Source organism: Macrobrachium nipponense, chromosome 29 (genome assembly GCF_015104395.2).
Source record: "Macrobrachium nipponense isolate FS-2020 chromosome 29, ASM1510439v2, whole genome shotgun sequence".
Classification (NCBI taxonomy): Eukaryota; Metazoa; Arthropoda; class Malacostraca; order Decapoda; family Palaemonidae; genus Macrobrachium; species Macrobrachium nipponense.
Window position 1 is genome coordinate 47,679,943 of NC_061092.1, and position 21,412 is coordinate 47,701,354.

At 40.6% G+C, this 21,412-nt stretch overlaps 1 protein-coding gene across 8 annotated transcripts in view; it reads left to right on the forward strand.

Annotated features, from left to right (window-relative positions):
- The window catches only part of LOC135206265 (progestin and adipoQ receptor family member 3-like), a 169,239-nt gene that overhangs the window by 80,702 nt on the left and 67,125 nt on the right, over positions 1 to 21,412 (forward strand). For 7 of the 8 annotated variants that reach the window (XR_010312715.1, XR_010312714.1, XR_010312716.1 and 4 more), the window contains exon 7: positions 9,783 to 9,873. Coding sequence is in view for 5 of the 8 variants with exons in the window: in XM_064237681.1 (XP_064093751.1) it covers positions 9,783 to 9,873 (91 nt within the window). In the remaining 3 variants the exon portion in view is untranslated. Of the gene's footprint in view, positions 1 to 9,782; positions 9,874 to 10,174; positions 11,826 to 21,412 lie in introns of those variants that run through there. The other variant, XM_064237682.1, reaches the window with a different exon arrangement.

The window sequence follows — 21,412 nt, forward strand, 5'->3', positions numbered from 1 at the left end:
CCATTCCATTAACTTCTAGGGACCGGATAACTCATAAGGTACCGCAAGAGGGGACAGGATAATTCTCCTTCCGTTGACCAAGACCAGTTCAACACAAATATTCTAAATCAGGTCAGTAGCCTTGGTAGCTTAGCCAGCTCAGTTGCAGCAAGGTTTGAAGAAGTGTTTAGCAGGTTAGGTGCTCAGGACTCCCTGATTGCAGGTCTCAGACAGGAGTCGGCAGTTCGGCCCCTTCTAGTAGCTTGATGCAAGCTCAGAGCATGCCTGACGGGTCCACGCTCCCTCCTTCCACCACGGTAATCCTGGAGGGTGGCTAACTTCGCTCCGTTTGTCAATGGATGTTGACTATAGAAGGTTGCGGACACGTAGGCTCGAGGATTTCGAGTTTCCCTTCCCCGAAGGTTTACAGCCTCCATTTATAGGCTATGTTAGGCTTACGGAGGGGCAGCTCTGGTTAGAGAGGATAAGGTCCCCAAGGAGGACTGTTATCCTTATTTCTAGAGATCAGGCTCAGCAAACATGGATACGGAGCCTAGAAGAGTGGGACTGCTCAAATACTAGAGTAACAGCTTTTAAAAGCCCTTTCACCATGTTTACAACTGATGTCGGAACCCCTTACCTTTTACATCAAAGGTAGCAGAACTTACACCAGGCAGTGACTCGGGAAGAGCCCATGCCCCAGCTTAGGGAGACAGATCCCACATCTTTACTACTCCAGGTAGGGAGGATTTGTGGGAGGATTTGCCAGCTACGTTCTCGGTAGGCAAGCTGAAGCCAGATTGTGCAATCACCTTGTTTAGTGAACGCCTTCCTAGGCTGTCAGACGCATTGATCCAAGCCGAATTTGACGCTAGACACGTCTCGCAAGGTCTCTTAACTCCCTAGTGATGACAGAGACGGCGGCTCGGGAGTACGCTCAGGAGACTGCTGTTTAAGGTCATTGCGAAGTCGTTACTTTTAAGCATGCAATGTGACTTGTACGACTTTTGCGATTGCTAGGAGAAATTGCGGGAAGCATGTTCTATCTGAGGCTACGATCAGGCACGAACCAACAGGCTTCCTCAATCTGGGGTGCAGATCTCTTCCCAGCTTCAGCAGTAACCGAGTTCGAGCGAGGCATCACGTCTTAACCAAAGCATCAGTTGCGTTGGGGAATCCCTTTCAAAAGGAAATCAAGAGTTCTTTCCCTCCAGTTTTAGGCTAGGAAGAGGCAAAGGAAGTTCCAACCTTTCCAAGTCCCGCAACAGCATCCTGTGCTACAAGCTGCTTCCAATTCAACAGGTATCCCAGCCTTCGACTTCTAAGGCTCAGCCTCAACAACAGCATCAATTTGTATTCCTTCGCCGCCGTCTAACCAACAGGTCTCCTCACAGTATTCAGTGTCGCCCGCTTTTAACCCGGTCTATGAGAGTCGGGCATTTCACCCCTTACCAGAGTTGCTAGGGGTGCAGGGCTAGAGGATCCTTTCGCCAGCGTGGAGGAGCCAGAGCCCAAGGGATAGCTAGAGGTGCAAGGTCAGGAAGAGGATCCCGGCCTTCATCATCTCAATGAAGTTTCTCAGGTAGGAGGCAGGCTGTACCTCTTTCGTCATCGTTGGGGTTCAGCAGTTGGGCAAAAAGCATAGTATCCAGAGGCCTAGGCTGGAGTTGGATCAAAGGTCCTCCTCCACCCATCACCTTCTATCAGGAACCAACGCAGGAATTGATGGATTACTCCAAGGACCTTCTCCAGAAGGGAGCAATCTCCAAGACGAAGAACTTGAAATTTCAGGGTCGTCTATTCAGCGTCCCAAAGAAATGGACCGACAAAAGAAGGGTGATCTTAGACTTGTCCCGTCTAAACTTGTACATTCGTTGCGACAAGTTCAAAATGCTGACCATCTCTCAGGTGCGGACCTTACTTCCTCGTGGGGCCGTCACCACCTCTATAGATCTTACAGACGCCTACTATCATGTCCCGATAGCTCGGCACTTCCGACCATTCCTCGGCTTCAAACTAGGGAAAGAAGCCTACTCCTTCAAAGTAATGCCCTTCGGGCTAAATATAGCACCAAGGGTTTTTTCACGAAACTGGCGGAGGCAGTGGTGCAGGAGCTAAGGTCCCAGGGTATATTGGTGGTGGCGTACCTAGACGATTGGCTAATCTGGGAGATGGACAAAGGCAAATGTATGGAATGCCACGGACAAGTCCCCGGTTGACTCCGGAGTCCAAGTTCCAGTGGCTAGGATTCATTGGGACTTGGATTCTCACACTCTTTCCATTCCAGCAGGAAAGAGAAAGGAGATTGCCAAGCCCAACAAGACAATTCTTAAAGTGCAAAGAGACTTCGAGAAGGAATCAGGAGAGGATCCTAGGCTCGCTCCAGTTTTGCCTCAGTCACGGACGATTTGTTGAAAGCCAAACTCAAGGACATCAATCGAGTTTGGCGTTCGAAGGCAAATGCCAGTGTCGGGGACAAGTTCGCCCGGATACCTCTGATTCTCAGAAAACGCCTGCGCCCATGGACAAAGGCCGCCAACCTAGCCAAGGAGTTACCGTTGCAGTTTCCTCCCCCCGTCCCTAGTGGTGCATACGGACGCATCGCTGACGAAGGTTGGGGAGGTTATTCACAGCACGAGAAGGTTCAGGGAACTTGGTCACCTCACTTCCAAACCATACTTCACATCAACATTCTGGAAGCTATGGCAGTGTTTCTGACTTTAAAAAAGCTCCGTCCTCCAAAGAAGACTCATATCAGGTTGGTCCTCGACAGTGCAGTAGTAGTACACTGTATAAAACAGAGGTGGTTCAAAGTCAAGTCATGTGAACCACGTGATGATAGCAACTCTTTTTCTTTAGCACCAAGAACACCTGGCATCTGTTCGGCTACTCACCTGGCAAGGAGTCCACAATGTAGTGGCAGACGCCCTTGTCTCGGTCGGTCCCTCTGGAATCAGAATGGTCACTGGACCAAGAATCCTTCGAGGAGGGTTTACCAAAGAGTACCAGGTATGGAAGTAGATCTGTTTGCCACAGAGGCAAACCACAAGCTGCCTTGTTTACGTAGCCCCCAATCTGGACCCTCTGGCATACGCTACGGACGCCCTGAGCATAGATTGGAACCAGTGACGAAGATCTATTTATTTCCCTCCAGTGAACCTTCTCCTGAAGGTGCTGCACAAGTTGAGATCCTTCGAAGGTCAGGTGGCTCTCATAGCCCCTCACTGGCCCAAGAGCAACTGGTTTCCCCTTCTCCTGGAACTAGGTCTGCGCCCTCACCCTCTCCTGACTTGAGACTATCGCAACAAGTTCAACGAGGACTGTGTTCGATTCCTCAGGTCTTCACAAAACCCTAACTTTATGGATTTCATGAAGTTTGCAGGGTAAGAGTAGGCGACATTGATCCACAGAACATGTTGTTCTTGGAGTCAGACAAGAGAGAGTCTACGCTTCGCCAGTATGACTCAGCAGTTAAGAAATTGTCTTCGTTCCTCAGAGAATCAAATATCAAAGTAATGACATTGAACGTGGCCATAACCTTCTTCAGGTCTTTGTTTGAACAAGGCTTGGCAGCTGCAACAATAACAACCACTAAGTCAGCTCTGAAAAAGATTTTTCTTCTCGGGTTTGGTATCAATCTAACCGAGTCTTATTTCACCTCTATCCCAAGGGCATGTGCACGTCTACGGCCCATTCAAGACCGTCGTCAGTGTCATGGTTTCTTAATGATGTTCTTAGGTTAGCCTCGGAAACAGACAACTTCAAATGTGATTACCAAACCATTTTTTGAGCTGTAAAACTCTGTTCTTATTGAGTCTAGCTTCAGGTGCCAGAATATCAGAGCTGTCATCTTTATCTAGAGATGGAGCGCTATTGAGTTCCTTTCCTCGGGACGTGTTGCTTTCGCCAAATAAAAAGAAATTTCTAGCTAAGAATGAAGACCCTTGATGAGGTGGTCTCCATGGAAGGTTGTCCCGCTTCCGCAGGATCCATCGTTATGTCCTGTTAAAACTCTTAAGGACTATTTATCTAGACCGTCTACCTATCCGAAGGCCCCCTTTTCATTAGAAAGATGGTGGTACACTATCTCTAAAGGCATTAGGCAGCAGATTTTATATTTTATCAAGAAATCCAGCCCAGGGTCATTTCCCAAGGTGCCATGACATTCGGGCAATAGCAGCTTCTGTTAACTTCTTCAAATATATGGACTTTGATGATCTGAAGAAGTATACTGGTTGGAAGTCACCCTTGGTTTTCAAAAAGTACTACCTTAAGTCTTTAGAGGATCTTAAATATCATGCAATAGCTGCAGGAAGACCAGTGTCTCCTATACTACATCATTATAGTACCGTCCTTGTGTCATATGAATCTTTCAATTATGCCAGCCTCATTAACATTTTTAACCTACCTCAGCAAATGCCTTAGCTATTAGAATAAGTGTATAATCGTGTATAGTTTTACGTACATACAAATTATCTGTATTATTGTTATTATGTATGTGCCTTGTTGCAAATGTTGCCACATGTTTTGGCTATATAGTATATTTTGTAAATAAATTGTATTTTTTTCCAATTCTAAACTATTTTATTATTATTTCCTTTGATTTCATTAATATGATTTTTCCTTTCAGGATAGTACAGCTTGGTGTTTCTCTGGTACAATTTCACGGAGCGACACGGCTGAGCCCAGAAAAGGGATTTTGACGAGTAGGAAAAAATCTATTTCTGGGCGAGGAAGCCGTGTCGCCCAGTGAAATCCCCCCCTTTTTTCCTTTTTTTCCCCCCCTTGCTGTGCACCAAGCTTCTATGCTATCGATAAGTATGACGCCGCAGTCCCCTTCAACAGGGTAGCTGGGTGTGACCTATAGGTCGGCTCCCCGTTTTCAGGGTCTTTTGATGAGGAAAAGGCTAATTGGAGGGGTTGCTGTGGTAGTGTTTAACACTCGCCCCAGTTCTATACCGACACCTTTTATTTAGGTGAGCGAGTCAGAGACTTCTGACATGTCCAATTTAGCAGTTCTCTGGTATCATAGCAATATTTTACTAGAAATAGTGCTAAAGAGGACACATTTCACTGGGCGACATGGCTTCCTCGCCCAGAAATAGATTTTTCCTACGTCAAAATCCCTTTTCTCTTCCGTCTTCGGCGGAAGCGGACTTTTCGACTTCAGTCGTGAAGGCAAGGATTGAACTCTGCCCGTGTGACTTGGGGCATTTCAAGGGACTCTTCCATGTATTAGAAGTTTTCAACTTCTTAGATTGGTCCCTTGGGGTGATGTCCAAGAAGGCCCATGATTCAGAAGGACTCGACCCAGAAGTTCTCCTGTGTATTCTGTCATGTATCGACAAGGCGGTACAGGATGGCTCGTTTGAGATCTCCTCTTTATTTGGAGTGGGACTTCTTAAGAAGAGGACAGTCTTCAGTGCTTTTTTGACTAAAGCAGTCTCCCACTCTCAAAGGGCAGCACTGTTGTACTCTCCATTATCGGACTTTTTGTTTTCTTCTCAGTTAGTGAAAGACATTTCTCGTTCATTAACTGAGAAGGCGACTCAAGACCTTCTTACCCAGTCATCAAGGAAGAAGAGACCTGCGACTGCGGTGGAAAAGAAAGGACCGAGTACGTCGGTTCAGCCCTTTCGAGGTGGCCCTACCTCCAGAGCACTCTCAAGAAAGAAGGCTCCTGAGAAGAGAGGTAGGTCTGCCTTCCGTCCCTTTAAGAAGGGAAAGTGATGCTTCTCTCCTCCAAACACCAGTAGGTGCCAGGCTCCTGGGATTTGTGGAGTCCTGGGCACGTATCAACACAGACGCCTCATCAATGTCTGTGATAAGGAAAGGATATCTTATCCCTTTCCTGGACAGTCCTCCCCTGACTTCAACTCCGCGGGAACTGTCAGCCAAGTACAAGGATCCTGTGCTAAGGGATACTCTTCGACTAATGGTGGATCAGATGTTGGACAAGAGAGCGATAGAACTAGTACTGGATCAAAACTCCCCGGGGTTTTACAATCGCCTTTTTCTGGTTGCGAAGGCCTCGGGGGGCTGGAGGCCGGTACTAGACGTCAGCGCTCTGAACAAATTTGTTCAGAAGGAGAAGTTCTCTATGGAGACTTCGGCCTCAGTCCTTGCGGCTATGCACCAAGGAGATTGGATGGTGTGTCTGGATCTCCAGGACACCTATTTTCACGTCCCGATCCACCCTTCATCGAAGAAGTACCTCCGTTTCATTACGGGGGGAAGGATCTTTCAGTTCAGAGCCTTGTGTTTCGGCCTTTCCACAGCTCCTCAGGTATTCACAAGCCTGATGAAGAATGTGGCGGAGGTTTCTTCACCTCAAAGTGTAAATATCTCTCTGTATCTGGACGACTGGCTCATCAGGGCCAGATCAGAGAGACAGTGTTTGGAGGACCTTACGTTGACACTAAACCTGATCAGATCGTTGGGATTAGTACTCGTAAACCTCGAGAAGTCACAGCTGACCCCCAGACAGAATTTAGTCAATCTGGGGATTCAGATGGTTTCTCGGGGTTTTCGAGTATTTCCTTCGCAAGAGAGAATCGCAAAAGGCTTGCAGAAAGTCTCTCTCTTCTTAGGGAAGGAAACAGACTTCGGCGAGGGATAATGGCTGAGCCTTCTAGGGACCCTTTCCTCGCTCGCAACAGTTCTTTCCCACTAGGAAGACTTCATTTACGTCCACTTCAATTCTTCCTCAAGAGGTCTTGGAGTTGGAAGACCGGACATCTTTCAGACGCCTTTCCATTCCAGTGGAGATGAGACACTTGGAATGGTGGTTGCCCCCTCTGAATGAGAACAAGGGAATCTCCCTGAAAATCCAGAACCCAAGCCTAGTGTTGTACTCCGACGTCGGAGGAGAAGGTTGGGGAAGCAACATAGGCTCGAAGGAATGGTCAGGCACCTGGGAAACAGCGCAGGTGTTCTTGGCACATAAACTGCAAAAGAGCTCTTGCCATACACCTGGCTCTGAAGAGTCTAGAACCTCTTGTTGCAAACAAAGTAGTTCAAGTAAATGTGGGACAAACACCACAGCACTTGCCTACATTCGGAAACAAGGAGGGACTCACTCCTGTTCCTCTACGAATTTGCAAGAGATCTTCTGCTTTGGACGTCCAGAGGAACATCTCCCTGCTACAAGGTTCATTCAGGGAAAAAGGAATTTAAGGGCGGTCAGACTCAGCAGGAGTGAACCAGGTCCTTCACACAGATGCCCTACACAAAGATGTGGTGTCAAGATCTCTGGGTCTCTTTGGGGGACCCCTCATGTGGATCTTTTCGCCACGTTCCTCTCCAAAAGGCTGGAAGTCTTTTGCTCGGTCGTGGAAGACCCCAGAGCTCTGATAGTCAACGCCTTCCTACTAGACTGGTCTCACGTAGACGTCTACACTTTTCCTTCTTTCAAAATCCTGGGACTAGTTCTGAAAAAATTTGTGGCTTCAAAGGGGACGAGGATGACATTGATAGCCCCCAACCCCCTTTGGGCCGCACAAGATTGGTTCACGGAGGTGTGGAGTGGATGGTAGATTTTCCCAGATCCCTCCCAAGAAGGATGGATCTTCTCAAACAACCACACTTCCAGAGGTATCATCAAAACCTCCCCGCTCTCGCTCTGACTGCCTTTCGACTATCGAAAGACTCGTCAGAGCGAGAGGGTTTTCTCGTAAAGTTGCAAGCGCGATCGCGAGAGCCGCAGAGCCTCCACTAGACAAGTATATCAGTCCAAGTGGGAGGTTTTTAGAAGGTGGTGCAAATCTATGAAGTTGTCCTCCTCCACTACCTCTGTAGTGGAAATTGCTGATTTCCTGCTGTTCCTGAGAGAAGAATCTCATCTATCTGTATCCACAATAAAGGGATACAGAAGTATGCTTTCGGCAGTCTTCAGGAATAGAGGATTAGATCTGGCAGATAACTAGGATCTCCACGATCTCATAAGATCCTTTGAGACTACGAAGTCTAAGGAACCGGTTCCTCCTAACTGGAACCTAGATGTAGTACTCAAGTTCCTGTCATCCGAAAGGTTCGAACCTCCTCGTCTGGCGTCGTTTCGAGACATCACTAGGAAATGCTTATTCCTATTATCTCTAGCTACGGCAAAGAGAATTAGTGAATTACATGCTCTGGAGGATAGAGTAGGATTCAATGGGGGACTCGCTATTTGCTCGTTTAAAAACCTTGTTTTAGCTAAAAACGAGAATTCCACGAATCCCTGGCCTAAGTCCTTCGAGGTTAAAGGCTTATTGAGTCTCGTAGGCAGAGAAGCAGAGAGGTCTCTATGTCCTGTAAGAGCTCTAAAGTTCTACCTTCAGAGAAAACACCAGATGGGGGGCTCTAGACAAGGTCTTTGGTGCGCGGTAAAAGATCCCACAAGACTGATGTCCAAGAATGCTCTTGCATTCTTTGTGAGAAACGTCATTACAGACGCGCATAAGATCTGTCCTGACGAAGAGTTTCGACTGTTGAGAGTGAAAGCTCATGAAGTGAGAGCAGTAGCGACGTCTCTCTCGTTTCAAAAGAATATGTCACTTAAAAACATCTTGGATACGACATTTTGGAGATGCAACTCAGTATTTGCATCTCATTACTTGAGAGACGTTCGTGTGACCTATGAGAATGTTTTTCGTCTAGTTCCCTTTCGTGTCTGCGGATACGATCCTGGGTATGGAGCCAACACCAATCCTTAAGTTTATACTTACCTTCTTTTTAGATGTTCTAGAGTCTCTTCTAACAAAAAGGGCTTGGTGTCGCACTGGCGGCCAGTCACTGTTGTTCAGTAAGAAACTCTTGTGATATCTTTTTAGATGAGTATAAATTTTTTTTTTTGAAATTTATGTATGTGTGCGTATTGTGTTTTTTGAGTTATGGTTGTTGTGAAGAGTTCGGGGGATAACTCGGAACAATCTTTATTACTAACATGTGGTTAGGATCAGGTGGTCGGGATTGGTTGTATGCTCCTTCATAAGGTGTATTGTCATATAAAGTGGATCAGCACCCATTGACAAAGTCCTTTCAGGCTCTGCCGAGTAAGCGGATAAGACCCCATCGGCAGACCCACAAGAATTCTTGGCCATAGATCATATATCTCGCTAAAGTTTCTTGAGGTGATGCAGACTACTGGGCAAACACCCACAAAGTCTACCACCTATCAGGTAGGAACCAAGGTTTTATTTATACCTACAACATATGTTGTTTACCTGTCTATTCCAGAATTAGCTGTCTCTTACCCTCCACCAAAGGGTGCCAATCAGCTAAGTATATATCTGACAGGTAAGTTGATTGTATGAAACTTTATTGTATCATAACAATATCATTTTTAAGAACTCAATTAGATCCAACATTCTTGACAAAATACATTTGTGATTGATTCTAATGTACATATTTTCTTTAGTGTGTTATATTATCCTTTCAGGCATTCTGGACTTCATCTGTTTCGCAAGGCATATCTCTTGTATGACATATGCTTTAGCAGTGGTCCTCTGTTTTATTCTCTAAAGAACTGTATGGTACATATTCATTATTTCAGGAGTGTACAATAATTAGCTATCTCTTGCCACATCCCCAAAAATTTGTGTAACAGTATCTGCTGTCTTGATGAAGAAAAATTATTTGAGTCGTGCAAACCCAAGGAAATTGAAATGGCACTCTCACACCACTAACTTTATTACCTTCTTTCAGACTTCTGACAACAAGGTCATGTGATATACAACATATTTTAGGTATTGCTTTACTATATGTTTACTTTGATTTAATATGTATATCATGACAGGATTCTAAGATTGCGTTCCCCCTTTCAGGTTTTTCTACCTCGCATTATGATGATGTATATCATTAGTGGGTCTGCAGCATTTGTTTATGTGTTCAAGATTCCTGAAAGATATTTTCCAGGTAAGGTAGAATTTTGGTCAGTATTGAGATCATCATAGCTTGATCTTTTTGGTTAATAAGAAGTTTAACACATGTTTTTATCTTCATCTTGACTTTGATTATAGTTATTTTTAAATTCTTGTGTGCATTAAGCAGCTTGATTTCATCACATTTTGGAAAATTTTAAAACTTTGACTCTTAAGATATGAATCTCTGTTCAGACTTAGATATGCCAAAACCTTGTAAGCATTCAAAATTGGCTTTCAGCATAATAGTATAAAGCTTGAGTATGCAATCACCTATATTTCACTTGTTTTCTCAGGTCGTTTTGATTATATTGGAGCTTCTCATCAGCTTTGGCATCTGATAATTGTTGTTGCTTTGGTTTATTGGCATCAGACAGGCCTAGAATATGCTAGGTTCAGAATGACGTTTGGTTGCAGTGCTGAAAGCGTTACTGGTTGAGAACTGCATTCCATGCCTTCATTCCAAAGCTATAAATTACATCAAAGCAATAAGGCTGCAATGCAGTCATTGTCAAATACTCTTTACTCTGTAAATGGTCTTCCATACTCTTTCCTGGTGCTTTAATATTTAATAATTAGATAGTTGTAAGGTACTTTTTAGCTGTGGCAAAATGACTTAATATGAAAGTGCTTCTTATCTTGCAAGTTATTTTTCATTTCTTTTTTGCAAAACTGCAATGGTTGTGAACTGTACAGTGGTGCTCAAATCTCGTGCGACATGATTCTTTTTGTATCGTCCAAATTCTCAGACTCAACGTAACAGTTGCCAAGTAGCGCTTTTTGTTTTATTTCGAATGTCGTACACGTCGACAAGTTTGCGAATTCACAACAAATACTATTTTAATGAATATATAGATATGCTCTCTTTCATGCACTGCACTGGTATCATTCGTAGTTTACATCAAATGAACTGAATAAATATACTTTTTCACTGGTTAGCTCCTGGCACGGCGACACAAGATTGGTGGGGTTTCCAATGCCAGCATGCACAACTTGCTACTCGAAGTGTTCATTGCAACTACCTCTACAGCATATGACCGTAGGTCTAATACCACAACAGCTATAACAAACTTTTAAAATTAGAATTATACGTTACAAACAGTTTCATTTGGATTTCGAAGTTTTACGCTATTTTCAAACGGTGTGTATGCTGCGGTAGTGATTTATAGGTCTAACAAAAATATCTAAGACTACTGAGATGCAATCTAATTTACTAAGGCTTTATTTTTAGAGATTATCCGTTCTTTGCAAAAAAATGTGAGGATTCTTTAAATTATCTCGAGAAGATAGATATCCAATTAAATAGTTCATTACTATTAACGTCGTCTAGGCCTATGCAAAAAAAAAAAAAATGTGACTAACGAAGACTTATTTTCCTAAATGTCATGCCGCTTAATTTTGGTGTGTAATTGATTCATTGGATAACTTAAAGTGCGAGAATATGCGGATTATTTCATATGCTCTCCCGCCAGAAATGATTAGAATGTGAACGTTAGTGTAACGTATTTTTAGCATGTAAAGAAAATAACACATCTAGGCCTAGGAACAATGTCTTGGCGTTAAAAAAGGTATAACTTGCATGGGCGAAAATCTGTTATATGGTAGTAAAAAATTATTTTTTGAAGTGGTAAAGTAAAGAAATATAACACAATTAATTCTATTTTTTATGAAAACAAACATTCCTGTAACAAATATAAAGTAAATGTTCTTAAGAACATTTCATTGTCCTAACACAAGTAAAAAAGAAAATATTACATTCATGTAGACCTATTTGGATAAATAAATAAATAAAATACTTGAGAGCTTTTACAGTAACACATCATATTTAACTGAAATACATATATTTTTACACCATAATAAGGAAACTATAATACCTAAACAAATAAGAAATTAATATTTTGTATGAGAGCCTAAATGATCGATTACTCTATTAATCCTGTTGGGCATTGGATTCATTAACTCAATTTTTTTTTTTTATAATACGTCAGTTCCTCTGAAGGATTCCCACACTGACAAATAGTGGGAAATTAAAGCGTGTTTTGTATGTGGAATACCACCTTCCCTTCCCTTAGTCATGATACCCCATAAATTCTCTACTGGATTAAGTCGGGAGATTTGGCGGGCCATTCAATACGAACGATTTTTGGATGACTTTTCAACCAATCCTTAACTAATTTACTGTTATGAACCGGCGAGTTGTCCATGGCAATGCAGATGGGCATAAGTTCGGGGAGCAGAGTTCTCACAGTAGGGATCAGCACTTCCTCCAGTATTTCTGCATACTGATAGCTATCCAGTCTTTCATGAATAGGCACCAGTGCTCCTGGTCCGCAAGACGCCATCCAACCAAATCCTACTGAAATTCTGCCGCTTCGACGATGTCGTTGAATATGGTTATCTGCATACTTGAAAAGGGGAATTTTTTTTAATCTCTCTCTACACACACACACACACACACACAGATATATATATTAGGGCTTGTGCCTTGTATGATAAGGCGCCCTATGAGGTAATGTTAGACTTGCGATAATCTATACGCTAAGTCGGTTGGTATTGCACTTCCATCTTCAATGGAGTGTCTGGGGTTTTGTAGATCACTATTACGAAAGTCGGTATATCTTTACGACGATGTGTTAAATCATGGTTCGGTGAGGTTCTTGTAGAAAACACTAAGTATAAAAAATTATATATTCTTCTGAAGTTTTACATGGTGAAGATCAGATATGATTGTACAAGTCTTCTAATAACGATAGCTTGATCGCTTCTGCCAATGATGATGGCTAATCCTATTCCTCTACATGATAAAGCTTAGGTAAAGAGGTACAGGTCTTCTAATGACGATAGCTAACTTTGTTCTGCTTGTCTACCATCTCTGTTACAAGTTATGCAGGAACAGACAGTAGTTCGAACATATGAACATACATACAAATGACATAGTTTCATACGAACACACAATCAAATGAGACACGCTACAGATCACGTAGGCCGTTTGAATCATAGGTCGGGGTAGTTGTCTCAAGCAGGGAGCTTGGACTGTTTCAAAACAAATGAATGACCACAGATGACGGCATGTTATCTTAGCCTACATACTTATTGTATACGTCATCTTTAGCGTCTCTAGTCTGATCACATTCCTGCAAGCATTATCTTTGGTTTGACCGCCTCTTTAGTTTTAGACATTTTTATATATGGATTCTAACTATTCCATATTTTTATTATGTAAACATTTACATATATATATATATATATATATATATATATATATATTCTATATATATATATATTATATATATATATATATACACACACACACGTCCAAAATAGGCCTACATGCTTAGAAAAATTAATATCAATTAGGCCTATGATAGACGGTTTCTATATTCATAATGGTAAATATTACTATATATTATTTTTGACAAAAGACACTAACCGTGGTAGACTATTTTTCATTTCTTGAAAGTAACAATAGCAGGATTAAAGATAAATTTAACAATTATTAGTCTATGTTGATAGTCCTATATCTCATAACTATGTTAGCTATAAAAGAAAAAAAGGAAACACTCACATAATCATCAGCATTACTTGTATTGGTGAATGCCAGCAATAAAGCCTCTCATGTTGGTCATTGCAGAAGGTTTTTTCATCACAAAAATGATGTTTCCCAAAACTGCTCTAATCTATCTGGGAAGATTTGCATGTAGAGCAAAGCCAAGTCGGTGTTCCCTGTAAGCTGGCGTTAGAAATGGTTTTCGCGCTGGGAATCTGCACTCAAGCCCTCTTTCTCGCAACCGACGGTATATCGTATGCCTTGATATGTGTAAATCTGTTGCTCGTAGCACTGCGGTTGATGTAGTAATGGGTGTGACCGAACAAAACCAAATATTTCTTCGTCTTTCTCCTCCGTGGTGCACGGGGACGACCAGCTCTTCGTTGATTAGACAGTCCTTACCCTTCACTGTGCCTTTTCAGCCATCTAAAGACTGTCGCTCTGTGTATGCTAAGACGACGGGCAATTTCATTTTAAGAAATGTTTGCTCCATATAATTCAATGATTGCATTCCTATCCTATCTTGAAGTCTCTGCTCGCTGTTGTCTAGGTCTAGGACCTAGGTGATTCATGTTCCCGCCACTCTCACTCAAATGGTTGTGTTACGCACAGGCCACACCTACCCGTTGATATCATGGATGCGTTTTGGAGTATACTATAAATAAATACTTTCATTTATTTGATTTTTTTTTTTTTTTTTTTTTTTTTTTTTTTTTTTTTTTTTTTTTTTTTGCTTAGTTTTCAATCTCGAAGCGCAAAATAATCGAATGGGACTATTATAGGTTACAGCTCAGAAATATATAACAATATTATGAACACTTTTTTTCCCTTTTTCTTTCATTTCAACGTTCAACATTTAAAAAATTTCGTTTGTTTGAAAAATCTTTTGATTCGAAACGCATCGGCGTTGGTGAACGAAACTTTTGGAAATTTTTCGCCACCGTTTTTTCCTAAATTTGCCTAAACGTAATATTTTCTTGCAATTTTGATATATATGATAGATTTCATTGTTATGAACCATATTGCAGCCTTATTTTATGAGATAATCGCGTTTCCGCATTGAAATAATAGATAAATATGGAGCATGCTAGGTTGCCAGTTAGTGAATTTTGAACGAAATCCTATGAACTCATGTCGCATGAGATTTGAGCCCCACTGTACTTAAATATTGATTAAGAACCTGTTTATTATAAAATATGAAGAACAATGTGATTTTGAAATTTTAGGATTTTACTTCAAGTCAATTTTTTAATGATAAAAATTAGACTTCATGTTTGAGGTGTATGTTGTAACTGTGAACAGTTTTATAACCCTTTTACCTCAGCTCCTAAGACTAAAATTTTCGTATAAATTCACTAGAGCTGTGGAAAAGTTTTAATGTAATAATTAAACTATTTCCTTACATAAAATAGTGCATAATCAAAATCTTCAACAGAAACTTCTGGTGTGGAATACCAGTAGTGTAGGTAAATTTCTTGAAAGTTTCCTTAGAATTTTGTTAAACAGTAATACCTGTGCAGAAGCTAAATAAATTGTATATTGGAGTTAAATGTAAAAAAATTACATTTTTATGATAAGATAAAGTTGTCATATACGAAACAAACCCTCGGTCTTGACATTACGATAAGTCTTCTACCGCCAGCTGGAAAGTGGTAAAGTTAACAAAATTGTGTATGCAAAGGAATGTTGGGATCTGTGCTTGGTCACAAGTTATGAGGGACCACCCACATACCCCTTGGCAACCCACGACCACATCAGTTACTCTTTTACCGCCTTTAAGAGAGTACGTACTTAGTTTTTCTTCCTCTGTACAGCTAGTTTAGTTTGCCAGCTTTTTTTTTCTGGGTTTGAGTGTGCTCTTGCTGTTGATTGTATCATGTGATCAGATATTATGCACTATATTACCAATCCCTTTTCTATTTGTTGTTTTTGGTTGGTGGAACAGTGGAAAAGGTTTTATGAGAAGGGTCGGTATACAGGCAGTCCCCAATTTACGATGGGGTTCCATTTTTGAGATGCGTCGTAAGCCGAAAATCGTTGTGAGCCAAAAATTTGTCAAAAATCGTCAAAAATCCTAAGAAAACCTTACTTAGAATGTGTTGGGTGTCTATTGAAAACTATGTTAACTGCATTTTTATTGTGCTTTTCATAAAAAAACCGTAATGTATTGTTTAATGTTTATACTCTTATAAGATTTGATATTTAAAGACCAATTTTATGGCCTAAAATTTTGGGACTGAACATTACATGTGGTATAGGCTAGTTTTAGAAATGTGCAAGAGTTTGGCACTAGGCTAAGCCTAAGCTTTGGATTTCCTGACAACACAATAAATACAAATGTTGTTTTACTTATATGAGAAACTTATTATTGTTATGTTGTTTCTATATTGAGAAAGTGCAAACTTTAGGGACTAGGCTAAGCCTACCAATTCTTTAGATTTCATGACAACGAAGTCAACAAAGCAGCATTGGTTTCCACAGAAGTCGACAAACTTCTGTTTTTGTATAATGACCACAACAGTAAATATATATGTTGTTTTACTTATCTGAGAATCTTTTATTATTGTTATGTTGTTTTTAATTTATGGCTGTTCTAGGCTATAATAAGTGCAGCGTACCTTCATTTCCCGAATGTAAACAGCATCTACTGGCCGCCGCCATTTGTATTTCGTCAGCTGATAACTTCTTCATTCATGATTCACAAAGAATCATATTTTTTCTATTTTATTGGTAAAAGGATGCTGTAAATTGAAGAACTTATTCATGCAATACATTTAATAAAAAAAACTTTTGTGAATTAGATATAAAAAATATATAATTAATCAAAGACCGCTATCATCGAAGCCAGCAAATATTTTCTAGAATTCTTCTTCTGTTTTAATGTCATTATATGTTTCATTATAGCTGTCGGTAACTCGGTATCTCCATTGGGTAAAGATAAAATAAAGAATAGAAATGAATGGTTATTATACTGTTTGGTAGTTTCAGTAGTTGAAGAGAGATAATGAAAATTTATGATTACTATACTGTGCGCTAGGTAAAAGTGTTTGCATGGCGATCGTTCACTACTCGTAGTGTTGAACATAAACAAAAGGTTGGAAGCTTTTTTTTTGTTTGTTTATTATAGTTAATAGTTAATTAATAATTATTTGAAATGAGTACATACTGATTATTTATGCATTTTATTGGCATATTCTAAGCTTTTAGCTTCTTAGGTTTAGATATCAGAATCATAGACTAGGCTACAGTAGCAACTGCTAACATAGGCTAGGCTTGTTGCTAGAATCAAAACACAACATTATAAGGGACATATGCTAAAGTCTTCATATATGCAGTAAAAATGGGGTTGAACATTACATGCAGTTGAATATTACTAAGTATGTACAGTATTTTGTTTTTTTGAAGTCATATTTCTTCCGTCGGATCGGTGTCGTAATCCTAGAACATGTGTTGTAAGCCTGGAAATAATTTCTGATGAATATAATTGAAAGGAGTCGCAAACTCGGAACGTCGTAAGCCACAGCCGTCGTAAGCCACTGCTGTCGTAAGCTGTGGATTGCCTGTAAGAGAAAGGAGACGACTCCATTTTGGGATGGTGATTCATCATCATTTTTTATGCCTCCTTGTGATGCTGTCCCTTCTCTAGAGAGGCCCATATATTTTTCCTACTATATTGGAAACTCCCCAAACCTTTTCAAGGGGTTTTGGGTGGTTTTCACTTAATTTGGCTCCTTTGAGGGGGGGCGGGGGGCCATTGCCATCTTTTTCTTATGTTCCAGCCTCAGTTGCACAGAGGATGGAGGGTATGTGGGCTTTGCTAGGCCTATCAGGGGTACCAACTTTAGATGACCTAATGTCTCACTACATGGCTTCCTGCTTCCCTCCTGTGCCTTACTCTATGGGTGTCCCTTCTCCCCTTGGTCTACACTATATGGGGTGAACGCCATGAAACCTACAAAAACGTACATGGTACCAATCCTGCATCACATTGGGACACACTTTACCAAGCTTACAGGTGTTTCAACAGCCTCCTCATGTTTTCCATCAAGTGTGGTGACGTCACAGCCAGGACCCCCAGTGACATCACAATCCAACATGGTGGCTGTCATGATATCACAACCTACTCCACCTGCCCTATCAACTCCGATGATGACTACGTTTTTGGATTCAGTAGCACGCACATTTATGTAGAAGCTATAAGCTTTAGAGGAAGCGGCGTAACTAAGAGTCTCTTAATGGGTGGGCATCTGGGGGCCACAGCTGAATATGGGGGCACCACTGGGCATGCACAAATTTTAATAATACTCATTATTTTTTCTTTTTTTTTAAATTGTGCAGAAAGATATTAAGGTTGTTTTAAAATATTTAAGCCTACTAATTTGTGAATCACATTTTTATATAACAAACTTGCTCAAATATTTTTTCAGTACAAATTATGAACCTCTGACCACACTTGTAAATCCAAATTAGATATTATAAGTAATGGTTTGGCAATGAAATAAACCACTTGGTATGTAAACAAAATATAATTAAGATAATCAAAATTAACACTTGCTTATTGTAAAAAAGAAAAAAAATATATTGGAATTATTCGTTTAATATTTTTATATGTTTAAACAGTGAGATCCAAAGAAATTGAGACATTTGATTGCTACAATTAACAACTTTAGTTGAAGTATATAATAAGATTCCATTACAATTGGTTATTTGATTATTGAACCTAATAATTTAATTCTTACTCTTTATCTTTATCTTCCCGCCACTGGCCAGTGGCATAAGGCTGATACAGTTCCTCTCCATCTGTCTCTATCCCGAGCCATTTCCCTCGCTTCCTCTAAGTTTTGGATTTCATCCTCAAGATCCCTGACAATTATGTCTATCCACCTCGTTCTTGGTCTACCCAGCGGTCTTCTTCCTATTTGTACTGCTCTCAGTGCTCTCTTGGGGTCTCTATTCCCATCCATCCTCTCAACATGTCCAAACCATTTCAGCCTTCCTCTCTTCAACCTGGTACTGACTGGCCTTTGCCTCAATCTCACCCTGATGTCTTCATTTCTAACATAATCATCCCATTTAATGCCAAGTATCCTTCTCAGCAGCTTCATCTCAAAAGCATCCAACCTTTTCTCCTCTGTTCTGGTCAGTGCCCAGGTGGACGAGCCATACATCAGGACTGGTAGTACTACTGCATTGAATATTCTCATCTTAGTTCTCAAGCTGATTTCATGCCTTGACCAAACGTTTTTTCTCAGAACCTCAAAAGCTCTTGCTGCTCCTAGTTTTCTTCTTTGTATATCTTCAATTTGCCTCCCGTCTGCTGTTACCACACTTCCCAAGTAAACAAACTTCTCAACTTGCTTGAGTTCCTGTCCTCTGATTGTCATATCCTCCATGTGCACCCAATCATCATCCTTACTCACAACCATGATCTCGCTCTTCTTTGTGCTGATGTTCAAGCCAAAATTCTGTGTCTCTGTCTCCATCCTCATTACCATACCTACCAGCACCAGCCACGTATCAGCAACCAACGCAACATCGTCAGCAAAGTCCAAATCCATAAAAACTTCTCCACCAATACTAGCCCCTCTGTTTTCATTCTCCATCACTCTTCTCATTATATGGTCAATAATTTAATTAATAGATTTAATAACAGAATGATGCAGATGTATTAATTAGTACATCTGCATCATTCTATTAGTATTATGTTTCCTAGCAAAAATATCAACAAACCTTTCCTTATCGGTATTCTTTGCCCTGTCTTGGTGGATTCCAATTACCGATACACCGGACAGTTTATGATCTCAGAATTTCTGAGTTAGTTCTTTATGTGTCTTAGTGAAAAGGAGCTTTGCTCACAAGATGCAGATGTTGGTGGTAATGCAAGAGCAATGATTAACATTTTGTACAAACCTGGAAATGCCTTTAAAAGGAACAAAAAAAGCTGTCAAATCCACATTGTTGGCAATTTTAACTCCATCAGCTTGTTTACGTTTTACTAATTGTTTTGCGTGTCACAGCTCAACATCTAAGAATTCAAGATCAACATTATACTTAGCTCCCATTGTCTCCAACTGGTCCTGCTGTAAAAATTTAGGGGAGTAAGGATCAAGAAATGATATTGAATGGAAAATGGATTTGTTGGCATCATCAAATCTTGACTCACTTTCAGTTAGTAGCCTGTCCATTACTGGATAATAGTGTGTGTTTTTGTATCCTTTCTGTTCCACATGCTTACACACTTCTCTATGTCCAGTTGTTTCCAAGACAACAGCATCCTTTAGATGCCTTGGTAATTTATGTACTCTTTGCTTGGCAGGTGAAACCTCAATATTGTGTGTCTGGGACATTGCAACTGCCTTCTCCCAAATGCTATGCCAAGCTTTTTCTGAGCGCTCATTCTTTAATTCCTGCTGGATAGCATCAATCATTTGGGCAGCTGCTGACAGATCAAAAGACGGTGACTGAAGCATATCTGACACAAGCTTCGTTTTGTGTAAAATGTGGGTGAACATCACTAAGCATAATATATGCAAAATTAATGTTCATTAATAAACTTTTTTGCAACATGTGCACGCTTGCCTGTGTGGCACTGGGATGAAGAAATCTCTTCAAGGGTACTTATGACAGCAGGAAAGGTATCAAGCAGAACCTTACATGATAGATACTGACGAGACCATCTTGTATCACTGAGTCTTTTCAGAGATCTAATTTGCTTATTAGGAAACAATTCCTTTTGCTTTGCAAGATAAATTTCATGTGGTGTGTTTGAGGACATAAATGTATAAATCTCTTCTAGCAAACTAAAGAAAGAGTCAGCCAGTTGAACTGATCTGACACTGTCAATAATAATAAGATTCGGTCTGTGATTATAACAGTGAATGTAAACTGCTTGTGGTGCTAACTCTTCACACACCAGCTGCTGAACTCCTCAATTCACTCCACTCATTACAAAAGCACCATCATATGTTTGCCCTACACAGTTTCTGGGATCAATTGAACACAATCTTAGAACCATACACAAACTATCTTTAAGTGATTTAGCATTAATGTTGTGAAGCCAAACAAAGTCCAAGAATTCTTCATGTATATTGTTCTTGTACACATAGCAAACAACTACTGATAATTGCTCTTTCTTACTGATATCCCTGGACTCTTCAATCATGACTGAAAAGTACGTATTTGAACTCAGTTCTGAAATTTCCTCCTGAATCGGGCCAGTAGAGGAAAAATTTCATTCTGAATTTTTGGGCTGGTGTATTTAACTCTATTCTTTCCTTTCAGTCGAGTTTTCACTATATCATCATTTTCACTTAACAACTCTTAAGATCTCCAAGAAGTTACCCTTATTTGGACTATCCACATCTTTAATCTTTATGGCCCCTTTGCACAATCTTTTGTCTTGCTGTCAGACAGAGGACTCTAGCTACTTGTTTGATATAGTGTCTGTTATCAATTATCGTTTTCTCATGGGTAACTGTACTTCCAGATTCTATGCAATTTTTAAACTCTTTCCATGCACAGAAAGCTGCCATATGATAATCACTACACTGATGTTGAGCAAACCCAGCCTTTTTTTCATTTGCTTTTTTCCGTTGACAGTATCCAGTATTTGTAAATCCAATTTCAGATGGAGGTTTATTAGGGGGAGGGAACATCCTGCAGCAGAAGCAATAAGCAGCATCTTGACTAACAGAATATTCAAGCAATTTGTGTGAATAATACCATGCTGACCTAAAGGCATGATGCCTTTTCCCAAACATTGTTGAAGGGAAAATTACCTGTGATGGTTGAGTTGGACTCTGTTCTTCCTTTGCTTATGTCGTCAGGTCCTAGAACTGAATTTTTTGTTCAGATGCTTTTGGAATATATGATGTTCCTGGTGTCACTGGTGCTGTAATACCTATGCTTCCCCTATCACTGTCAACTGAATCAGTTTCACTAGCAGATTCAGCAGAATCTAACCATATGTCTTTTTCATAGTCTACAG